The sequence below is a fragment of the Solanum lycopersicum genome, chromosome 11 (genome assembly GCF_036512215.1).
Source record: "Solanum lycopersicum chromosome 11, SLM_r2.1".
NCBI classification, from domain to species: Eukaryota; Viridiplantae; Streptophyta; class Magnoliopsida; order Solanales; family Solanaceae; genus Solanum; species Solanum lycopersicum.
The window spans coordinates 61,595,402-61,612,407 of record NC_090810.1 but is presented as its reverse complement, the minus strand read 5'-3'; the positions used below and the strand labels follow the sequence as shown (position 1 = coordinate 61,612,407).

General features: G+C 32.4%; 3 protein-coding genes across 6 annotated transcripts; all 3 read left to right on the top strand.

Annotated features, from left to right (window-relative positions):
* Positions 1-1,358: 1,358 nt before the first annotated feature.
* LOC101260402 (3-ketoacyl-CoA synthase 3) lies at positions 1,359-3,431 on the top strand. The gene has a single exon (XM_004251255.5). It carries the CDS (start codon positions 1,713-1,715, stop codon positions 3,111-3,113), a length of 1,401 nt encoding a protein of 466 aa, XP_004251303.1. The 5' UTR covers positions 1,359-1,712; the 3' UTR covers positions 3,114-3,431.
* Positions 3,432-3,516: 85 nt separating this feature from the next.
* On the top strand, positions 3,517-7,187 carry LOC101260109 (3-ketoacyl-CoA synthase 3-like). Its single transcript, XM_004251254.5, has one exon. It carries the CDS (start codon positions 5,581-5,583, stop codon positions 6,973-6,975), a length of 1,395 nt encoding a protein of 464 aa, XP_004251302.2. The 5' UTR covers positions 3,517-5,580; the 3' UTR covers positions 6,976-7,187.
* Positions 7,188-9,758: 2,571 nt separating this feature from the next.
* On the top strand, positions 9,759-16,247 carry LOC101259608 (nudix hydrolase 9). 4 transcript variants are annotated; one of them, XM_004251252.5, is made up of 9 exons: positions 9,759-9,967; positions 10,049-10,123; positions 10,699-10,755; positions 11,004-11,086; positions 11,987-12,045; positions 13,178-13,326; positions 13,746-13,889; positions 14,899-15,057; positions 15,835-16,247. In XM_004251252.5, exons 1-9 carry the CDS (start codon positions 9,887-9,889, stop codon positions 15,967-15,969), a joined length of 942 nt encoding a protein of 313 aa, XP_004251300.1. In that variant the 5' UTR covers positions 9,759-9,886; the 3' UTR covers positions 15,970-16,247. The 4 variants fall into 4 exon arrangements, 3 of the variants coding, with proteins under 3 accessions (XP_004251300.1, XP_010313545.1, XP_010313546.1); XR_002026182.3 differs by having other exon boundaries at positions 9,763-9,967; positions 14,904-15,057; XM_010315243.4 differs by lacking the exon at positions 10,699-10,755 and having other exon boundaries at positions 9,763-9,967.
* Positions 16,248-17,006: the final 759 nt, after the last annotated feature.

Here is a 17,006-nt window from a genome sequence, read left to right as displayed (position 1 = left end):
AACTAAACAAATGCACCACCATCACTATTATTGAAGTCAGCTAAGTTTGGAAGAGCAACCTTACCCTCATTTTTTTATTAATAATATATATATATATTTAAACTTATAGTGAAAACGATACGAAAGAATATGTTTATTGCTATGATCATGTTATTTAAATGCTTAAATTACTAAAGTGAAAATAATTTTATTACTCGATTATATTTTTAACATGTTTCCTCAACCATATATATGTATTTGAGTCTATTTATTTTTTGTGAGACTTGAACTTTTATGAATGTCTGAATGTACAACTCATTACACAACTTATAATTCCTTAAAATACACTTTTAGCATTATCTTTTGAAGGCTAAATATCAAGATTAGTTTGTTAAACTAAAAGTAAATAAAAATAAATATATTTTCTCTGACAATTTATATTCTTAGATATAATATTCACGTACTTTTATACGGTATCAATCCTAGATTCAAATAACGTCACTGCATATAATCAAAAATATATTTCCATACGTGTATAAGATAATAAAAAGTTATTTAAATAAAGTATTTATTCTCTCTAAAGCATATAGTGGTCTACAAGTATATTTCTTGGATTAGTTTATGTTATAGCATCAAAGTAGTGATAAATTAGAATGTTTTGTTGCAGTAGAGGGGACTTATGGACAGGGCAGCAAATTAAAACTCAAAATAATTACTCTATTAAATTTTAATTTCTGTACACCAATAATATTATGTATCCATAAAAAATTGTGTATGTGAATAAATTCTTATGGTAGCTTTATTTATTTTCCAGCAGCATTCTGATGTACTCCAAGTCAAAAGCTGGCTGTCTTCATAATTTTATACTCTACAATTCCATCTACCACTCCTTGTTGTTCATAAATTTTGGTGATTTCAAATCTGCTATATATTTTAAAAGTTACTCTCCGTACACCAACCATAAAGGCTTTCGGTTGAGATCAGTATTTTTCCATTTTAAACTACGATTTATTTCTGTTGAAAATTTAAATGTATGATAAAGTGTTTTTACTAGACATATTCAACTAATATCTTTTGAAAAGTTCTACATATGTGTTCACAAGTTTCCTAATGTTCACCATGTAGATAAGTTGATCACATGAAATAGATAATTGGCGGTAAATAATTTTTAAAATATGAGATTTTTAATTAAAATATGTCATAGTTTGAGTATTCAAATAAAAGATACTGATATATTTAAAGGATTATCGATGTCTTCTTCCTAAAACAACTAAGTAATTACTTAAAATGGAGAAATACTTGGAAATAATGATGTGTACATATTTGGTGCTTTTATAAATTTGTTAGTAAAATTTTAGGGGATGTTTTTTGTTAATTTAGAAAATCGATAGAAATTGATCTTTCCTTTTCACATACCTAATGTTGTATGAATTATGTATGATTAATAAATATGGTTAATGTCACGAACCGATCAGTTGGTGGGAGTTGAGAGAATGACAAAATAAAAAAACTATTATATTATATTTTTCAATATCATTTAGCCACATGCACCTCCAAGTTGGATACTTCTTTTTATACTTAGACTTGGAATTACATTTCTCATCAACCAAAAAAATAAAAAAAAGCAACAACAACAACACTAAAGTGTGCATCGTACAAAAAAAAAATACAAAATAATCACAAAAGCCATACACTATTTTCCTCTCTCTATCTATCCTTTAGTCTTCTTTCTCATGGATCTGATTTCAATTTTGTTCTATGGTGTTCCTTTATTTTACCTACTTTATTTGATATGGAAGATTATCGATCGAAAAAGACACCAAAATTGTTACATTTTGGACTATGAATGTCACAAATCAACGGATGATCGAATGCTTAGCACAAAATTTTCAGGAGAAATAATTAGAAGGAACAAACACCTTGGCCTAAATGAGTACAAGTTCTTATTGAAAGCTATCGTTAGCTCAGGCATTGGTGAACAAACATATGCACCACAAATGGTATTTGATGGTCGTGAAGCATGTCCTACATTCGAAGATGGTATCTTGGAGATGGAAGAGTTTTTTCAAGATAGTATTGATAAGGTGTTGAAGAGGAACAAAATTTCCCCTAGTGAAATTGATGTTCTTGTGGTGAATATATCCATGTTAGCTTGTATGCCATCGTTAGCAGCACGAATAATCAATTACTATAAGATGAGAGAAGACATCAAGGTGTATAACATCACCGGAATGGGGTGTAGTGCTAGCCTCATATCGATAAATGCCATACAAAGTGTTTTCAAGAATGAGAAGAACAAGGTTGCACTTATGGTGACATCTGAGTCCTTAAGTCCAAATTGGTACATTGGGAATGATAGATCTATGATTCTTGCTAATTGTTTGTTTAGGTCAGGAGGTTGTGCCATTCTATTGACAAACAAGTTGTCTTTAAAAAACAAAGCCATGTTCAAATTGAAGCAACTAGTTAGGGTACATCATGGTGCAAAAGATGAATCCTATGAAAGTTGTGTACAAAGAGAGGATAGTCAAGGTAACATAGGTTTTCACCTTGACAAAACACTACCAAAGGCTGCTACACGTGCACTAGTAGATAATTTGAAACAAATAGCACCTTTGATCCTTCCTATAAGGGAGCTACTTAGATATGCTATCGCGATTTTTATGAGAAAAATGAATTGGGGATCATCATCAAAAGGAGGACCTAAGCCAATGATCAATTTCAAAACAGGTGTAGATCATATTTGTCTACATACTGGAGGTAAAGCAGTAATTGATGGTGTTGGTGCAAGTTTGAATCTAAGTGAGTATGATTTAGAGCCAGCAAGAATGACATTACATAGATTTGGTAACACTTCAGCAAGTAGTCTATGGTATGTTTTGGGGTATATGGAAGCTAAAAAAAGGCTTAAAAAAGGTGATAAAGTGCTTATGTTAAGCTTTGGAGCTGGATTTAAGTGTAATAGTTGTTTATGGGAAGTGTTAAGAGATTTGGATAATGGAAATGTGTGGAAAGATTGTATTGATAATTATCCACCAAATACTTTGGTTAATCCTTTCTTGGAGAAATTTGGATGGCTACATGATGAAGATCCAGATACATTCAATATTCCAGATGATTATGTTATCCCATAAGGTTTCTTTTTTTCTTTTTGACAAAAAAAAAAGTTTATCTTTTTTCTTGCATAAAATAATTTCCAACTTCATTTTCTTAATTTTTTTACTTTATAGTTTTATTTTTCTATATTAGGTTTATGAGTTTGGGATGATTTAAACATCTTTTAGCTTCTTTTTTTATTGATTTTTTTTTTATATATATATGTAAAAGGAAAAGTTGTTGTTGTTGATCCATAGGTGGATTATTTTCCCACAATTAGGCGTTTGTCTTGTATCAAAGAAAATTGTTCCATGTATGTACCAAGACTAATCATACTATTGTTCTTATTATTCTTAGTATTTTTCTCATTGGTTTAAGTCAATTCAAAGATATTGTTAATTAATATACTTCGTTCTAAATCAAATTTGCAGGTAGGTTTTTCTTTTTTAGAGGTCCTCACATCATTATGAGATTACGTTTTCTTATCCAAATAAATATGTTTAAGATTATAAAATTCGAAATGATATATGATACATTATTTATATATTTAGTTTAGTAGACAATGACGAACTAAGAATTAGATAGTGATTTAATTAAAATATGAAAAAGTAAAAAGAAGTTAAGAAAATTCAACATCTATTATATATATACATAAGAGATAATCTATCGTGAACCACTTGTTCTTACTTTGCTTCTCTCCTACCACTAAACGAGTAAAATTATTCTTTTAATTATTTTAAATTTTATGTGCAATCAAACTAAAATCAATAATAATTTGGGAGTTCTCTGACCCTGTAACAGCTACCTATACTTACTCATTTCACTTACCCCACTTCCTTTAATGTCATAATGTGTGATGAATTTATTTTGTATTCATGACTTAGGTGCATGTCCAACTAAGACAATTTAAGATGCACATGAAGAACGATAGTTCAATATTTAAAACTAGCCCTAGTTGTAAAAGTACTCGTAGATCGTTTGATACGCGAGATAAAGATAATATATAAAATATACAATTAGTTTTATTTTGTGCGGTTAAAAATGAAATTGATTAAATATTTTAAAAACAATAAAAAGTTGATGAAATCAATTATTCATATAATAAAATGACTAATTTCATAGAATATCTCAACCCATAAAATAACTTTAAATATCTCATACAATATCAAACCACTCGTTGAAGTTGCGCCATGGTCCTATATATTCTTTGAATCATTTATTATTATTTGAAGTTTGTAACCTAATTTTGCCTCCCAATTAATTCTTCATTCCCTTGAAATGTAAACCAAAACTAAAAAAGAAAAAAAGGATTAGGCCCAATAGAAGCCCAATACCAAAATCAAAAAAACAGAAATTACTAAGCAGTTCAAAGGATAAGAAGTATTATTCTGATCAAGGCAAATAATTTACTAAACTAAGCGCATTAGGGTGAAAAAAAAATAAAAATTGAGCATATTAAGCAAATAATAGATTAGTTGATTGTACATATTAATTGTGATCATTCTCTTTGATAATGAAATTAATATGAGTTTATATTTTTCAATCTTCTGTCTCTTTGTTCATATCTCTTATTGTTATATATCGCGTACTATATCAATGAGATATACAGTGAATTGCAGTATTGAGCTCAAATTTTGATAGAATGAACAATTGTTACAATGCAATTTGATTAAACAGTCAATTTGGTCCCCTCATCAGGAACGAATCTATGTAGGAAGGGGTTTATTCGAATCTCCATGTTGAAAAATTACAAACTATATATTTAAGATGCAATGTATTTCAAATTATTTTTGACGCATGGCAACTCTTTTTAGTTTTCTCTTATCTTCATTTTTTTCAAGTTCTAGTTACTTGATGAAGATATGTATATTCGATCTTAGGACTAATGATTTAAATCTAGTTAACTAAAATAAGGTTCTAATCATCGTTAGAATAACAAACCATATATTTTCTCCCTAAAAATCATCAAATCAATAATTTTAGCTACACTAAATTAAATAACTTTACTACATATTAAGGGTTGTAGTCAACTCAAACTACAAATATGAAATGGAGAGAGATGTGATTTTTGGGGATGTTTTTGTTAATTTAGAAAGTTGATGGAAGTTAATCTTTCTTTTTCACATACCTAATGTGTGTATAAAATATGAATATTTGCACCGATCAATTGGTGCATGGTGGGACTTGGAAGAAGACAATATCATATGGTACAATGACATTTAGTCTTTGCTTGGCCCTAATAAAATAGGAGTACTCTTTATCAGTATCATGACCTCTCGACAGGAACATTTAGTCCTCGCTTGGCCCTAATAAAATAGGAGTACTCTTTATCAGTATCATAACCTCTCGATGGGAAATGGAGCTTACATCACAAGGTAATCACATGCATGTGCAACTTGGATCCTCCTATTTATACTTAGACTTCGAATTGGATTTCTCATCAACAACAACAAACAAAAAAAAAACCACTAGAAGTGTACAATTTGCTCCACTTTGTTGTTTCTCATGGATCTCATTTCCAATTTGTTCTATGGTCTTCCTTTACTATACATACTCTATTTAATATGGAAGATTATAGATCGAGAGAGGCACCAAAATTGTTACATTTTGGACTATGAATGTCACAAGCCAACCGATGATCGAATGCTTAGCACAAAATTTTCAGGGGAGATAATTATGAGGAACAAACACCTTGGCCTAAATGAGTATAAGTTCCTCTTGAAAGCTGTCGTTAGCTCCGGCATTGGTGAACAAACATATGCACCAAGAATGGTGTTTGATGGTCGTGAAGCATGTCCTACTTATAAAGATGGGATATTGGAAATGGAAGAGTTTTTCCATGATAGCATTGACAAGCTCTTCAAGAGAAACAAAATTTCCCCTAGTCAAATTGATGTTCTTGTGGTGAATATATCCATGTTAGCTTCTATGCCATCGATGGCTGCACGAATAATCAATTACTATAAGATGAGAGAAGACATCAAAGTGTATAACCTCACCGGAATGGGGTGTAGTGCTAGCCTCATATCACTAAATATAGTTGAAAATATCTTCAAGAATGAGAAGAACAAGGTTGCACTTCTTGTGACATCAGAGTCCTTGAGTCCAAATTGGTACGTTGGGAATGATAGATCTATGATTCTTTCTAATTGTTTGTTTAGGTCAGGAGGTTGCTCCATTTTATTGACAAACAAATTGTCTTTAAAAAACAAAGCCATGTTCAAATTGAAGCAACTAGTTAGGGTACATCATGGTGCAAAAGATGAAGCTTATGATAGTTGTGCACAAAGGGAGGATATTCAAGGTAACACAGGGTTCCACCTTGATAAAACACTACCAAAGGCTGCTTCACGTGCACTAGTCGATAATTTGAAACAAATTGCACCCTTGATCCTTCCAATAAGGGAGCTACTTAGATATTCAATCGCGATATTTATGAAAAAAATGAATTGGAGCTCAACAAAAGGAGGGCCTAAGATCAATTTCAAAACAGGTGTAGATCATATTTGTCTACATACTGGAGGTAAAGCAGTAATTGATGGTGTTGGTGCAAATTTGAACTTAAGTGAACATGATTTAGAGCCAGCAAGAATGACATTACATAGATTTGGTAACACTTCAGCAAGTAGCCTATGGTATGTGTTAGGGTATATGGAGGCTAAAAAAAGGTTAAAGAAAGGTGATAAAATGCTTATGATTAGCTTTGGAGCTGGATTCAAGTGTAATAGTTGTTTATGGCAAGTGTTAAGAGATTTGGATGATGGGAATGTGTGGAAAGATTGCATTGATAATTATCCACCTAAAACTATAGTGAATCCTTTCATGGAACAATTTGGATGGCTACATGATCATGAAGATCCACATACTTTCATTATTCCAGATGATTATGTTATCTCTTGAGTTTTGTCTTTTTTTTCTTGCTTGAAAATGAACAATATCATACTATTATTGTTCTTAGTATTTTAAGTACTACTTTTCTTATTAGTTACATACATTGTTGTTGGTTTAAGTCAGCTTAAAGATATTATTGAGTGTTGTGTCCAAGGCTTTGAACCAAATATGCAAGTAAGTTTTTTAATAAAAAATATTTATCAGGAAGGATTTTTTATTTATTTTTTTGTGTTTGATAATTAAATGTGATGTAGACACTATAGTTTTAGAGATTTCATAATTTGTATACAATTTTGGATGGTCTACTCTTTACCTATACTACTCATTTTATAAAAAAAATTGTTGTCCCAATTACCTTTAACTATGACTTAATTCCGCTAGACAAATATTTTGAGAGAATATTTTCCCTAGAGCATAAGTTTAATTCTATTTAATTCGCAAGGCAAACACTTATCCTTAATATTAAAAAAATAAGTTGTTTGACACATGTTATGCATATAAACACACATTCATATTATTGTACATATATATATGCATGCTCCAAGACATTAGTTATGACAAATAGACATAATTCCCTGTATGGTATAATGTTCTAAAACTGACACGTCCAAATTTACAAAAAAAACTTATGCCATTACATCCAAGATATGTCTAAAGTAAAAAAAAAAACAAAAGAGGCAAAGCCATGGGTTATATATATGTCTTATAAGGTATAAGTTCAGTACTGTATGATCTTTTTAAAGTGTAATATTCTAAAATTGAACTTATGCTTTATATGACATAATTTGTGTTCAATGAATTCTTTTTTTGACTTGTGATTTATTTGCTTTGATATTAGGGATATTTTTGTCTGCATTTTTATTACTTAAAAGTGTTGAAGGAAAAATACTAAAGACCGCAAATCCTCCACCAATCAGAGGCAGACCCACCCATTTAGTGTGAATCTGCTAACTTTAGAAAATATCACGTATATATATATATAATTATTTTGAGAAACTGATAGAAATTAAAAAATAATAACAGCGCACCCATTAAAAGTGTAAGAGTGTCATTGCATTGTTGGTACAAGCTAGAGAATCAACTCATAAGACCTGCGTTTGAATTTAGCTTGAGTGTTTATTTCATTGTTCTTATTTTAAATTTATCTTAAAACTCATATTTGAGCTAAAATAATATTAAATATTTGAGCTAAAATAATATTAGTGCACCCAAAATCTTCAAATCTTAAATTCACTTTTGGCGGAATCGATTATTCCCTCAAACTATATATGTATACCGAGTACTGACCCCTCAAACTATATAAATACTGACTCACTCATTTCTACCCTACTTCCCCTTAAAGACATTTATTTTGTATTATGATTTGGTATATGTCCAACTAAGACAATTTAAGATGCACATGACAAACAAACCTGCAATGTCCAAACTAATCCCGACAATACCACTGCAGCAATAAAAGTTATTGTACCAATCCCGGTTATGGTTGAGTGATACGTATCTTATCATCGTTTATTAAAGGTTTCAGGTTCAAGTCTTAAATTTAAAATCATCATAGTTAATTGAAAAGTATTTATAAATTTTATTACGTACGAGGCGAATATAATAAGAAAAAACCATCAAAGTTGTGTGCCTTATAAGTCCTATTCTTAGAAATTTAGTTTGATGTTTGAAATTTGAAACCTAATTTTTTACCTCCCAACCAATTCTTCCTTTAATGGCTATGCTCTCCACTTGGTGATCAGACACTGTAATTATTAGTAGGTCCTTGTACTTTCTTCTGATAGATAAATGGATAGAGCTTTTCTGAATATGTAGGCCAACCTTTTCCAAGTTGACATGGAATAATGTTGAGCAAGTAGCAAAGCATAATCCCTAGCAACTCGTTGTATCGGCCTTTCGCTCATTTATTGTTATCACAAGATAATTCATTTAATTTGCATACAAACATTCTTACCTAAGAAGCAAGGCATGGATCATCGTAAGAAAGGAATGGATGCTATTAATTGATTGATCTCGATCTATATATTTGACATATCGTACGATGAGGTTTTGTTAATTCGAAGGAGGTACAAATTCATAACATACTAGCTTTACAAATAATTAAAAACTTTAAATTATTAGAGATAACACATTTTTATCTTCTTTTTTAAAAAAAGAAATATGAATTAGTGACAAATAAATTTAATAGCTAAATAACAAAATTCGTAATTAATATCATGATTTAACGAGCAATAAAGGTTTAAAAAAGATAAAACTTGTACTTGTCAAAAGAGGAGGTATTTACACCACTTCTATTGATTATTATAAGGAGGTCATAGGAATAACACCTTTCAAATTTCAATGTAAGAAGCTAAGATTGTGAAGTCTCATTCCTCCATTTACTAAGACGTTAGACACTTGAGTAGTACTACTTGTGTCAATTTCATTTAATATCAATACTAACATTTCTCAATCATCAAAATATTGGTTAATGTAACTTCTTCCTTTCGAAGTGGAAAAATCACTAAATATCATACCGACCAAAAAGATGATTTACTCAACATGTATTCTATGAAAAAAAAAATACAATTTAATTTCTTTTGAGTTATTTTAATTTCAGACGAGCAAAATATTTAATTTATAACTGTGATATAGATAAATACTAAGTAGATAGTATTTCATATATTTAATATGAGAATATGCAAATAAAAACTCTTAAAAACAGGTTGAAATTGATTTTGAAGTAGCTAAACTTTAAACCTTCATAATTTGTTGGCTATTATTTAAATAAGTCCAAAAAACAGTTACTTGTGGCACTTCGCCCCGTAAAACTCGAACTACACCCAACCCGGCTGAGGCCCAGTAACTCATCTTCTCCTACCATTTCACTGTAATTTGATCAATCGAGCGTTTCTCTGTGTGTTCAATCGGAGAAAACAAAATGGAGGAGAAGCTCAGCTGTGATGGAGGTCACGAATTCAAGCTGCTATTCTCATGTCCTTCTGGTTTATCTCCTTCACAGGTTAATTTACCTTACTTATGTCTGTTTTTTTTATTCTGTATGCTCATTTTTTGTGATCTGAATTTGTTCATTTGGTATAAGGTGTCAGTTGTTTTCGATGAAGTATACGATAGGATTCCCCATACGGATCATACTTTGGAGAAGTCCATTTCTGAGGTTCTGTTACATTCTCCTTCTTTTCGTGTTTCTGGATTCATAAGTTAAAACTAGTTATTTTTAGTATGAAAAGTACAAAGGAAAATTTTGTAGCTTCTTTACCATGTGTAATCTACCTGCTGTACTGAGCTGGTGTGTACTCATCAATTAATGCTGCTTAGTTTGTTCCGAAAAGAAGGAATAATAGGACGAAGGAGTACGAGCCGTGAGGTTAATGCTAATTGTCAATATGAAATTTGACGTTGATTCCTTGTATTTTTCGTGTTAAAATTAGACGTAAAGTACTATATATCAGAGTCTTTTAACAAAAGATGTGCAGGAAACATTTGAAAAGTTCATAGTCAAGATAAAATGTTTGACTTCCAAATAGTTATGGTTTCATGCAACAAGAAACAGAAAGCATATTTCACCAATGATACTAACTTTTGCTGATTGTTGGAATCATTCCTGATTGAAAGGCCAAATATCAAAATCTAGTTTTCTCGTCAATAGTCTGTACGATCAAAAGTTATAATTATCACTTGTACAAACACCAAATTTGTTCTGAATCTTTTGAATGGTGTAAGGTTTGTTAGATATGGGATGCAAGAGTTGAACAAAGTTCATCACTTTACAATGGAACAAAGTTCAGGGTATGCTGCATGCTTTTGCCATTGCATATGTTTTACTTCTAAAATACTGAATAACAGAGTGTTTGACTAATAGCTGTTCAATCTAGATTTTGGACAGTTAGTGTTTGTCACTCACTTTTATGACCACAGTGGCTACTCACTTATAAGAGAGTATACCTGGTCATTTCTCGTTTATCAGATTCACCCAATAAGCTGCATATCCTTGATTTATTCCTCTTAAGTTTTTCTTCTATATGCTGATTTTACAGTATGGTGGGTACAACTTCAATGTAGAGAATGATCCCAAGCAACAACCTCATGTTTCCCTTCATCTTGGTCTGACAGATTATAGGTTCTTCTCTATATTTCTCCTTCTTCTTTCCTTCCTTCCATTATCATTTCATTTAAGTATGTGATTTTTCATTTGATGTGCATGTGATGGAAAACTATAATAATTTACTCTGCCCAGTGCAATTCGGACAAGCTAATTTGTTGTCCCAATCTTGTCTCCAGAACGTCTGAACCATGAATCATTCAATGAGATTTGTTCTTTAGAATACCCTATTTCTTGTAGTTGGGAATCAACATTAATTACACCAGGCAGCACATTGAATCCTCCCCAGCCCATTTTTTTAGTTTCTCCACATTTCTGGTTGACATCTGCAGTTAGTATTGCCGACATCACCGGTGTTTTAAAAAATACGTATTGCAGAATGAAGATATTGATAGTGGTGACGGCATATTAACACTCTGGAATCCCAAATTAAAACTCTTTTCTTACCAGAAAGTGTCTGCTTAACTTTCAGCGTAGTTGTGGAAACTTCAAGATTTTCTATTTTACTGATTCTTCTTTATGCTGTTTAGGCACTACTTTTTGCAAGGGATACCATCTACTGTAAAATGGAGAATTAGATCTTTGGTGTTGTATGCTCCATGTCTTGAAAAACTAGGTTTACTTTCTGAAGTTCTGCCAAATTGTTTTCATACATATCAATCCTCCTTTAATTTGTCATCTTCCCTGATTTCAATTGTATATTTACTCATCAATATCTATATGAGGCATCTTCCATACCACTGTTTATGTTCTTTATTTGTGTTGTTAAAATCTTGGGGTCTGAAAAACGAGAACTTGTAAATGTCTGCCATGTGCCGTCTACACTTTACTTGTATCCATGCATTTACTTGTATAGTGGAAGAGCGAAAAATAGAGGATAAAATAATCTTCTAACATTTGAAAAAAAATTCTCATCAGGACATTCGTGGGAACAAATTTAAGTCCTATGTGGGAAAGATTTCTTGTTCCATCTGAAGGTAAGCTTCCAATGATATACAATTGGTTGTCTGCCTTCCTTCTTACTGTTGGAAATGATTGTACTTGTACCTTTTATATGTCCAACATAACTGCTATATTGACATTATATCGATAATGCGGAAATAGAAAGAGACCCTAAACTCTAATAACAAGAAATAAAGGATAGAAGATAGACACAAGTAAGGAACTAATCGACAACAATGGTTATATGAAAGCCAAAACCTACAATTAAGAATCCAAAAACAAGCACCAAATCTATAAGATAACCCTCAAGAGGCGATTAATTCTTCGAGCAAGCAATTTACCTGAGATAACCCTCAAGAGGCAATGAAATCTTCAAGCAAGCAATCCCAAACATTGTTTAGCAACATAGGCTGTAGCCCCACTCCCACAAGAATTCCGCTCTTCCAATTTATATAATCTCAAAATAATCCAAGTCTAAATGAGATATTCTCCTCTATTTGTAGTCCAGGCTAGCTATTACATAAATGCCCAAAATGAAACTTAAATATTTACAGAAACAGCCCAAACGGGCTGCCAGTGTAGTATGCGACGTAGCTTGCAGCGTCGCATCTCTCTCTTGCGTCGCATCCTTCTACACAACTCCAAAAGCGAGCCTTAAAGTTTTAGGCTGAATGTGACTTGAGGTGCAGTCACATCAAGCTTAGAATCTCATATCGCAAGCGAGTCCTTCTCCCTGCTCCAAGTATTCCTCCAAGTGGAGTTCTGTACTTCCATTTCATCAGGGTTTTGAGCTTCAGGCCTTCATTCCATGTTCCTTCCAAGTCTCTGAAGTAGCGAGTTGATGCAAAGCTCTTGAATCCCTTAGCGCGGAGTGGTGTGCATGCATCATATATGAACTGCAATATAACCACAACCTTTTTCTTATTTCTTGTGGTTTCCTCTTCTTTTCTCTTTTAAACATTCCAAAATCAATCTGCAGCTAATTTGAATTTTGATGCCTTAAGAATTTTAAAAGGATGCAATTTCTTATGTGATGCAACATGGCGTGACATTTCAGAGAACCGGCAGTTCGAGTACTCGAAAGGGGATGAATATTATTCTAACTGATATTCCAGGTCGAAAACCTATTTTTCATTTGTAGTAAGAGATTTAATTGGTTTCCTGCAGATGACTGTATACAGTGTCAGCACACATCAAGTCCTCTTGGTAATGGTGCAGTTGTGGAGACTTCTGACAGAAGAATACTTGTGCTTCAGAGAAGTAATAAAGTTGGAGAATTCCCTGGATATTTTGTTTTTCCTGGAGGCCATCCAGAGGTATCTCACTTCATGTAGTAAGGACAACTTTGATTGGTAATGAATTTCTGATAAATATAAGCTTTCGCAATTCAAAATGGGAGGGGCAAAAATGGTTGCAACCCAACAAGCTACTCTTAACAATTTCATGTTGAAAATAACTTCTGGATAGACGTTTTAACTGAAAAGTAATTTTAAGTTGGGTAACTTGTCATCTGTATTTCCTTAACTTCACCTGCTTTTAAGAAATCAGCAAACTATTGTGTATAGGGTTATTTAATTAGAATATCGCCTAAGAGATTTTGAATGTGTGACTGCTTTCATGCAAATAACTCTTGTTTTATACCAAGATTAAGCTGTGGATTCTTTGTTTACAATGACCCAAATATGTCCAGGTAATTAGCAATGCATGGCATGATTATATTTTATTCTTTTAACAGCCCCAAGAAGTCGGAATAATCTCCCATGAAGGCTTCCAAGAGCTGAATCAATGTCACATGATTAACAGCAAAGTTTCTCAGGAAATGTTTGACAGCATTGTCCGTGAAGTTGTTGAAGAAATTGGAACTCCTGCAGATTCCCTCGTAAGTGGTGATTTTCGTTACCCTAATCGCCATCGTTCTTTCTTCCTTTCATGTATGACCTTTCCAATTTGTTATAGGAAGTAAAAACACTAATTGGGAGAAAGGCTGCTTCCTTGTTAATAGTGATACTTCCGACCTTTTCTTTTATTTTATTTTCTCTCTTCTCTATTATTTATTTGATCCTTTTCTTCTTTTATTTTTCTTGGGGTGGGGGGGTGGGGGTGTATTTGACTTTTTCTTGGTCTGCAATTTGTGAGGATGATGATTAAGTTTATTATCAACTCTTTTTTAAACTTTCCACTTCTCACTCCTCTATCCGTATAAGCATGTAATTCCTAATACTCAGAAATTTTGGGTGGCAGACTAGTGAAATGTGTCTATTTTGTAGTGTCTTATCAGGCCTCAGCCTGTATATCATTCTGGGTAATTATACAAAAATAGCATAATCACGTCGGATCTTGAGAATTATAATATTGGTGGTGTTGTCAATTTGTCACATACAAATCTTTATATGATCATCTATTTCGAGTAACACGTAGTTATGATTTCTCACTTGATTTGTCAGTAAGATATACCTCAAAACTTTCATCTCTCAATTAACTGTCACATTACAAACATGATCTTTTCATCCGTGACGGGAATTATTTAGGGAACTTTGATATATGACAAACATAATTAGCTAAGTAGGAAATTGTTTGAGCATTACAACATGTATTACTTTTTGTGTGTTTTGGGGGTTAATATTGTCATCTAAAGGTTAACTTTTACAAATGTAGTATACGTAATATGTAGGATACATGGATTATCAGCTGCAAAATAAAGTTGTATTCATAATATGATCAGTTGGAGACTGGTAAATTATTTATGAATATGGCTCTCTGCAATTCTTGAGAGGTGGTTGTTTTTACGTGCACACTCAGATGCCGTTCCTATTGATAAGATTGCATCATATTTTGTAGAAGCCATCTAACTCTTGTTCTTTATTCTTTATCTTTGATGTTATACTCAGTCCAGCCCCATCTTTATTGGTATATCCAGAAGATTATTGAATGTCAGACCAACTGCTTTTTTCTTCATCAAATGCGATCTTCGGTCAGATGAAATTCAACTACTGTATTCTAATGCACAGGATGGCTTCGAGTCAACTCAGCTTTATGCTGTTTCAATGGTTAGTTTAACAAATTGTTAAATTAATTCTCGTAACTAGTCTTATCTCTTAATTTTTCCTTAACTTATGTATGGAACCACTTTTGTTGAGCTCCGTGGAGCTTAACCTAGCGGAAATCGAGGGGGGTGGGGGGAAGAGCATCTCAGCATGTGAGTGTTCCGGAAAGGCTGGAGCTATATAGTTAAAGTGGGAGCCAATTGGAGCTTGTAGTTAAAGTTGGAGTCTTTCAGATTCCTTCTGGAAACTTGTAGCATCAATGTCATCTTTGCAATCATATAGAACTCCTGTCGCTCATAGAATATTCATAAAATGTTTGATTCATCCCAATTTTGTTGTGATTTGCTATTTTTAGTTTCTTTAGAATAGAAATAAATTATTTGTAACATGGAGCTTATTTCTGAGTTAGTGATAATTGCAAATCTATCCTTTGGTTCTACCTTACAGCTCCACAATGCTTGATCCTGGTGTCTTCTTATTCAAAGCATCACTCAAACCCTTAAAATGGATGAGATCCTTCTAACCAAAACAATCCTCTACCCTTCTGAGCATGAAATTGCATAATATGAACCTTAGAGGAATTTTCTTTCTGTTCTATCTGGGGCCATTTAGCAGCTAAAGCTTGCATTGTATTTGTCATGCGAAGTTTCAGTTTGAGCATTTTAAGACTGTTGTTCATGTGCTGGACTACTTTACTATTGTTTTGTTTATGATTTACGGACATCACCAGCTCATATTACTTATCCATGACTTAATTTCCTACTCTTTCTTTTTTGTCAGAGTGATCTAGAGAACATGGCTTCTAAAATGCCTGGCTGCCACAGAGGAGGCTATGCACTCTACAAATTAATGGTACAAGGCACAAGTGATAGCTTATCACATCCTTTGCTGAATGAGAACTTTGTAGCCTCTTAATCTCGTCTGCCTGGTTTATTCATGTTTGTCTCACAGTCGTTGAAGTTCAATCACATCAAGGCAAGTGATAGGTAATCACATCATTTGCTGAAAGAGGAATGTAGCCTCTTAATCTCTTGTATGCCTTATTTATAATGCGTTTGTCTCACATTCCTTGATGTGTTATTTCATTGATCAAAAGAAAAGTTCCCATGGAAATCTAAGTGAGCTAACATACACAGATTATGTAATTTTTTCATGTCGAATGACAAGCAAACACATATGTCTTTGCTTCTTTACTATGTATTGAGCTGCATTATTTTTGTTTTATGAATTGATTTATTCGAATATTGACTGCCCGTTTCTCTTTGACTTGTTCTCAAGGTTCATGTACTGACTTCTAACGTCTGGACCAAAGAATTGTCAAGAACATCGTCATGTCTTTTAATTTTATGATCTAACAACATATTGTGTGTGTTGTGTTAGAATTAAATTTCTAGCCTAAAAGGTTTATTCCAAAACAATCAATTTCGTAAAAGCAGTAGAGTCAAGTTGTCACCAGGCAAATTACGTCAATTATATCCAATTTTCTAAATCAATTTCTGGTTTCCTTCGCATGCAAAATCCATCACACCAACAAGTTACATGTTTCTATATGAGCTTTTTAAAATAATACGAAAAAGAAATCAAAGTTTTTATCACCCCAATGAATTGAAAAAATTATGTTAAACATCTCATCTTCAATCCTAAGGTTGTGGGTCGAGTCAACTCCAATCCTCTTTGACTTCCCAAGGGAAAAAATAAACAATTCAAACCAAATACCATTCGGATTATTTTTCATTTTTGAAAACTGAAAATATTATGCCCTTTTTCAAATATTTCATGATGTCTGTCTTTCTATATTTGGAGTGATGTGTCTAAAAAATTACAGCACAGATATATGTGTGTGGTGTCTAGACCTTCTGGTAATATGGTTAGTGAAACTATTGACCAACCAAAGGAAGCAAATTTTTTTCTTCAGTTTCATCTCAAATTATTTAAAAACAAATAATATTATA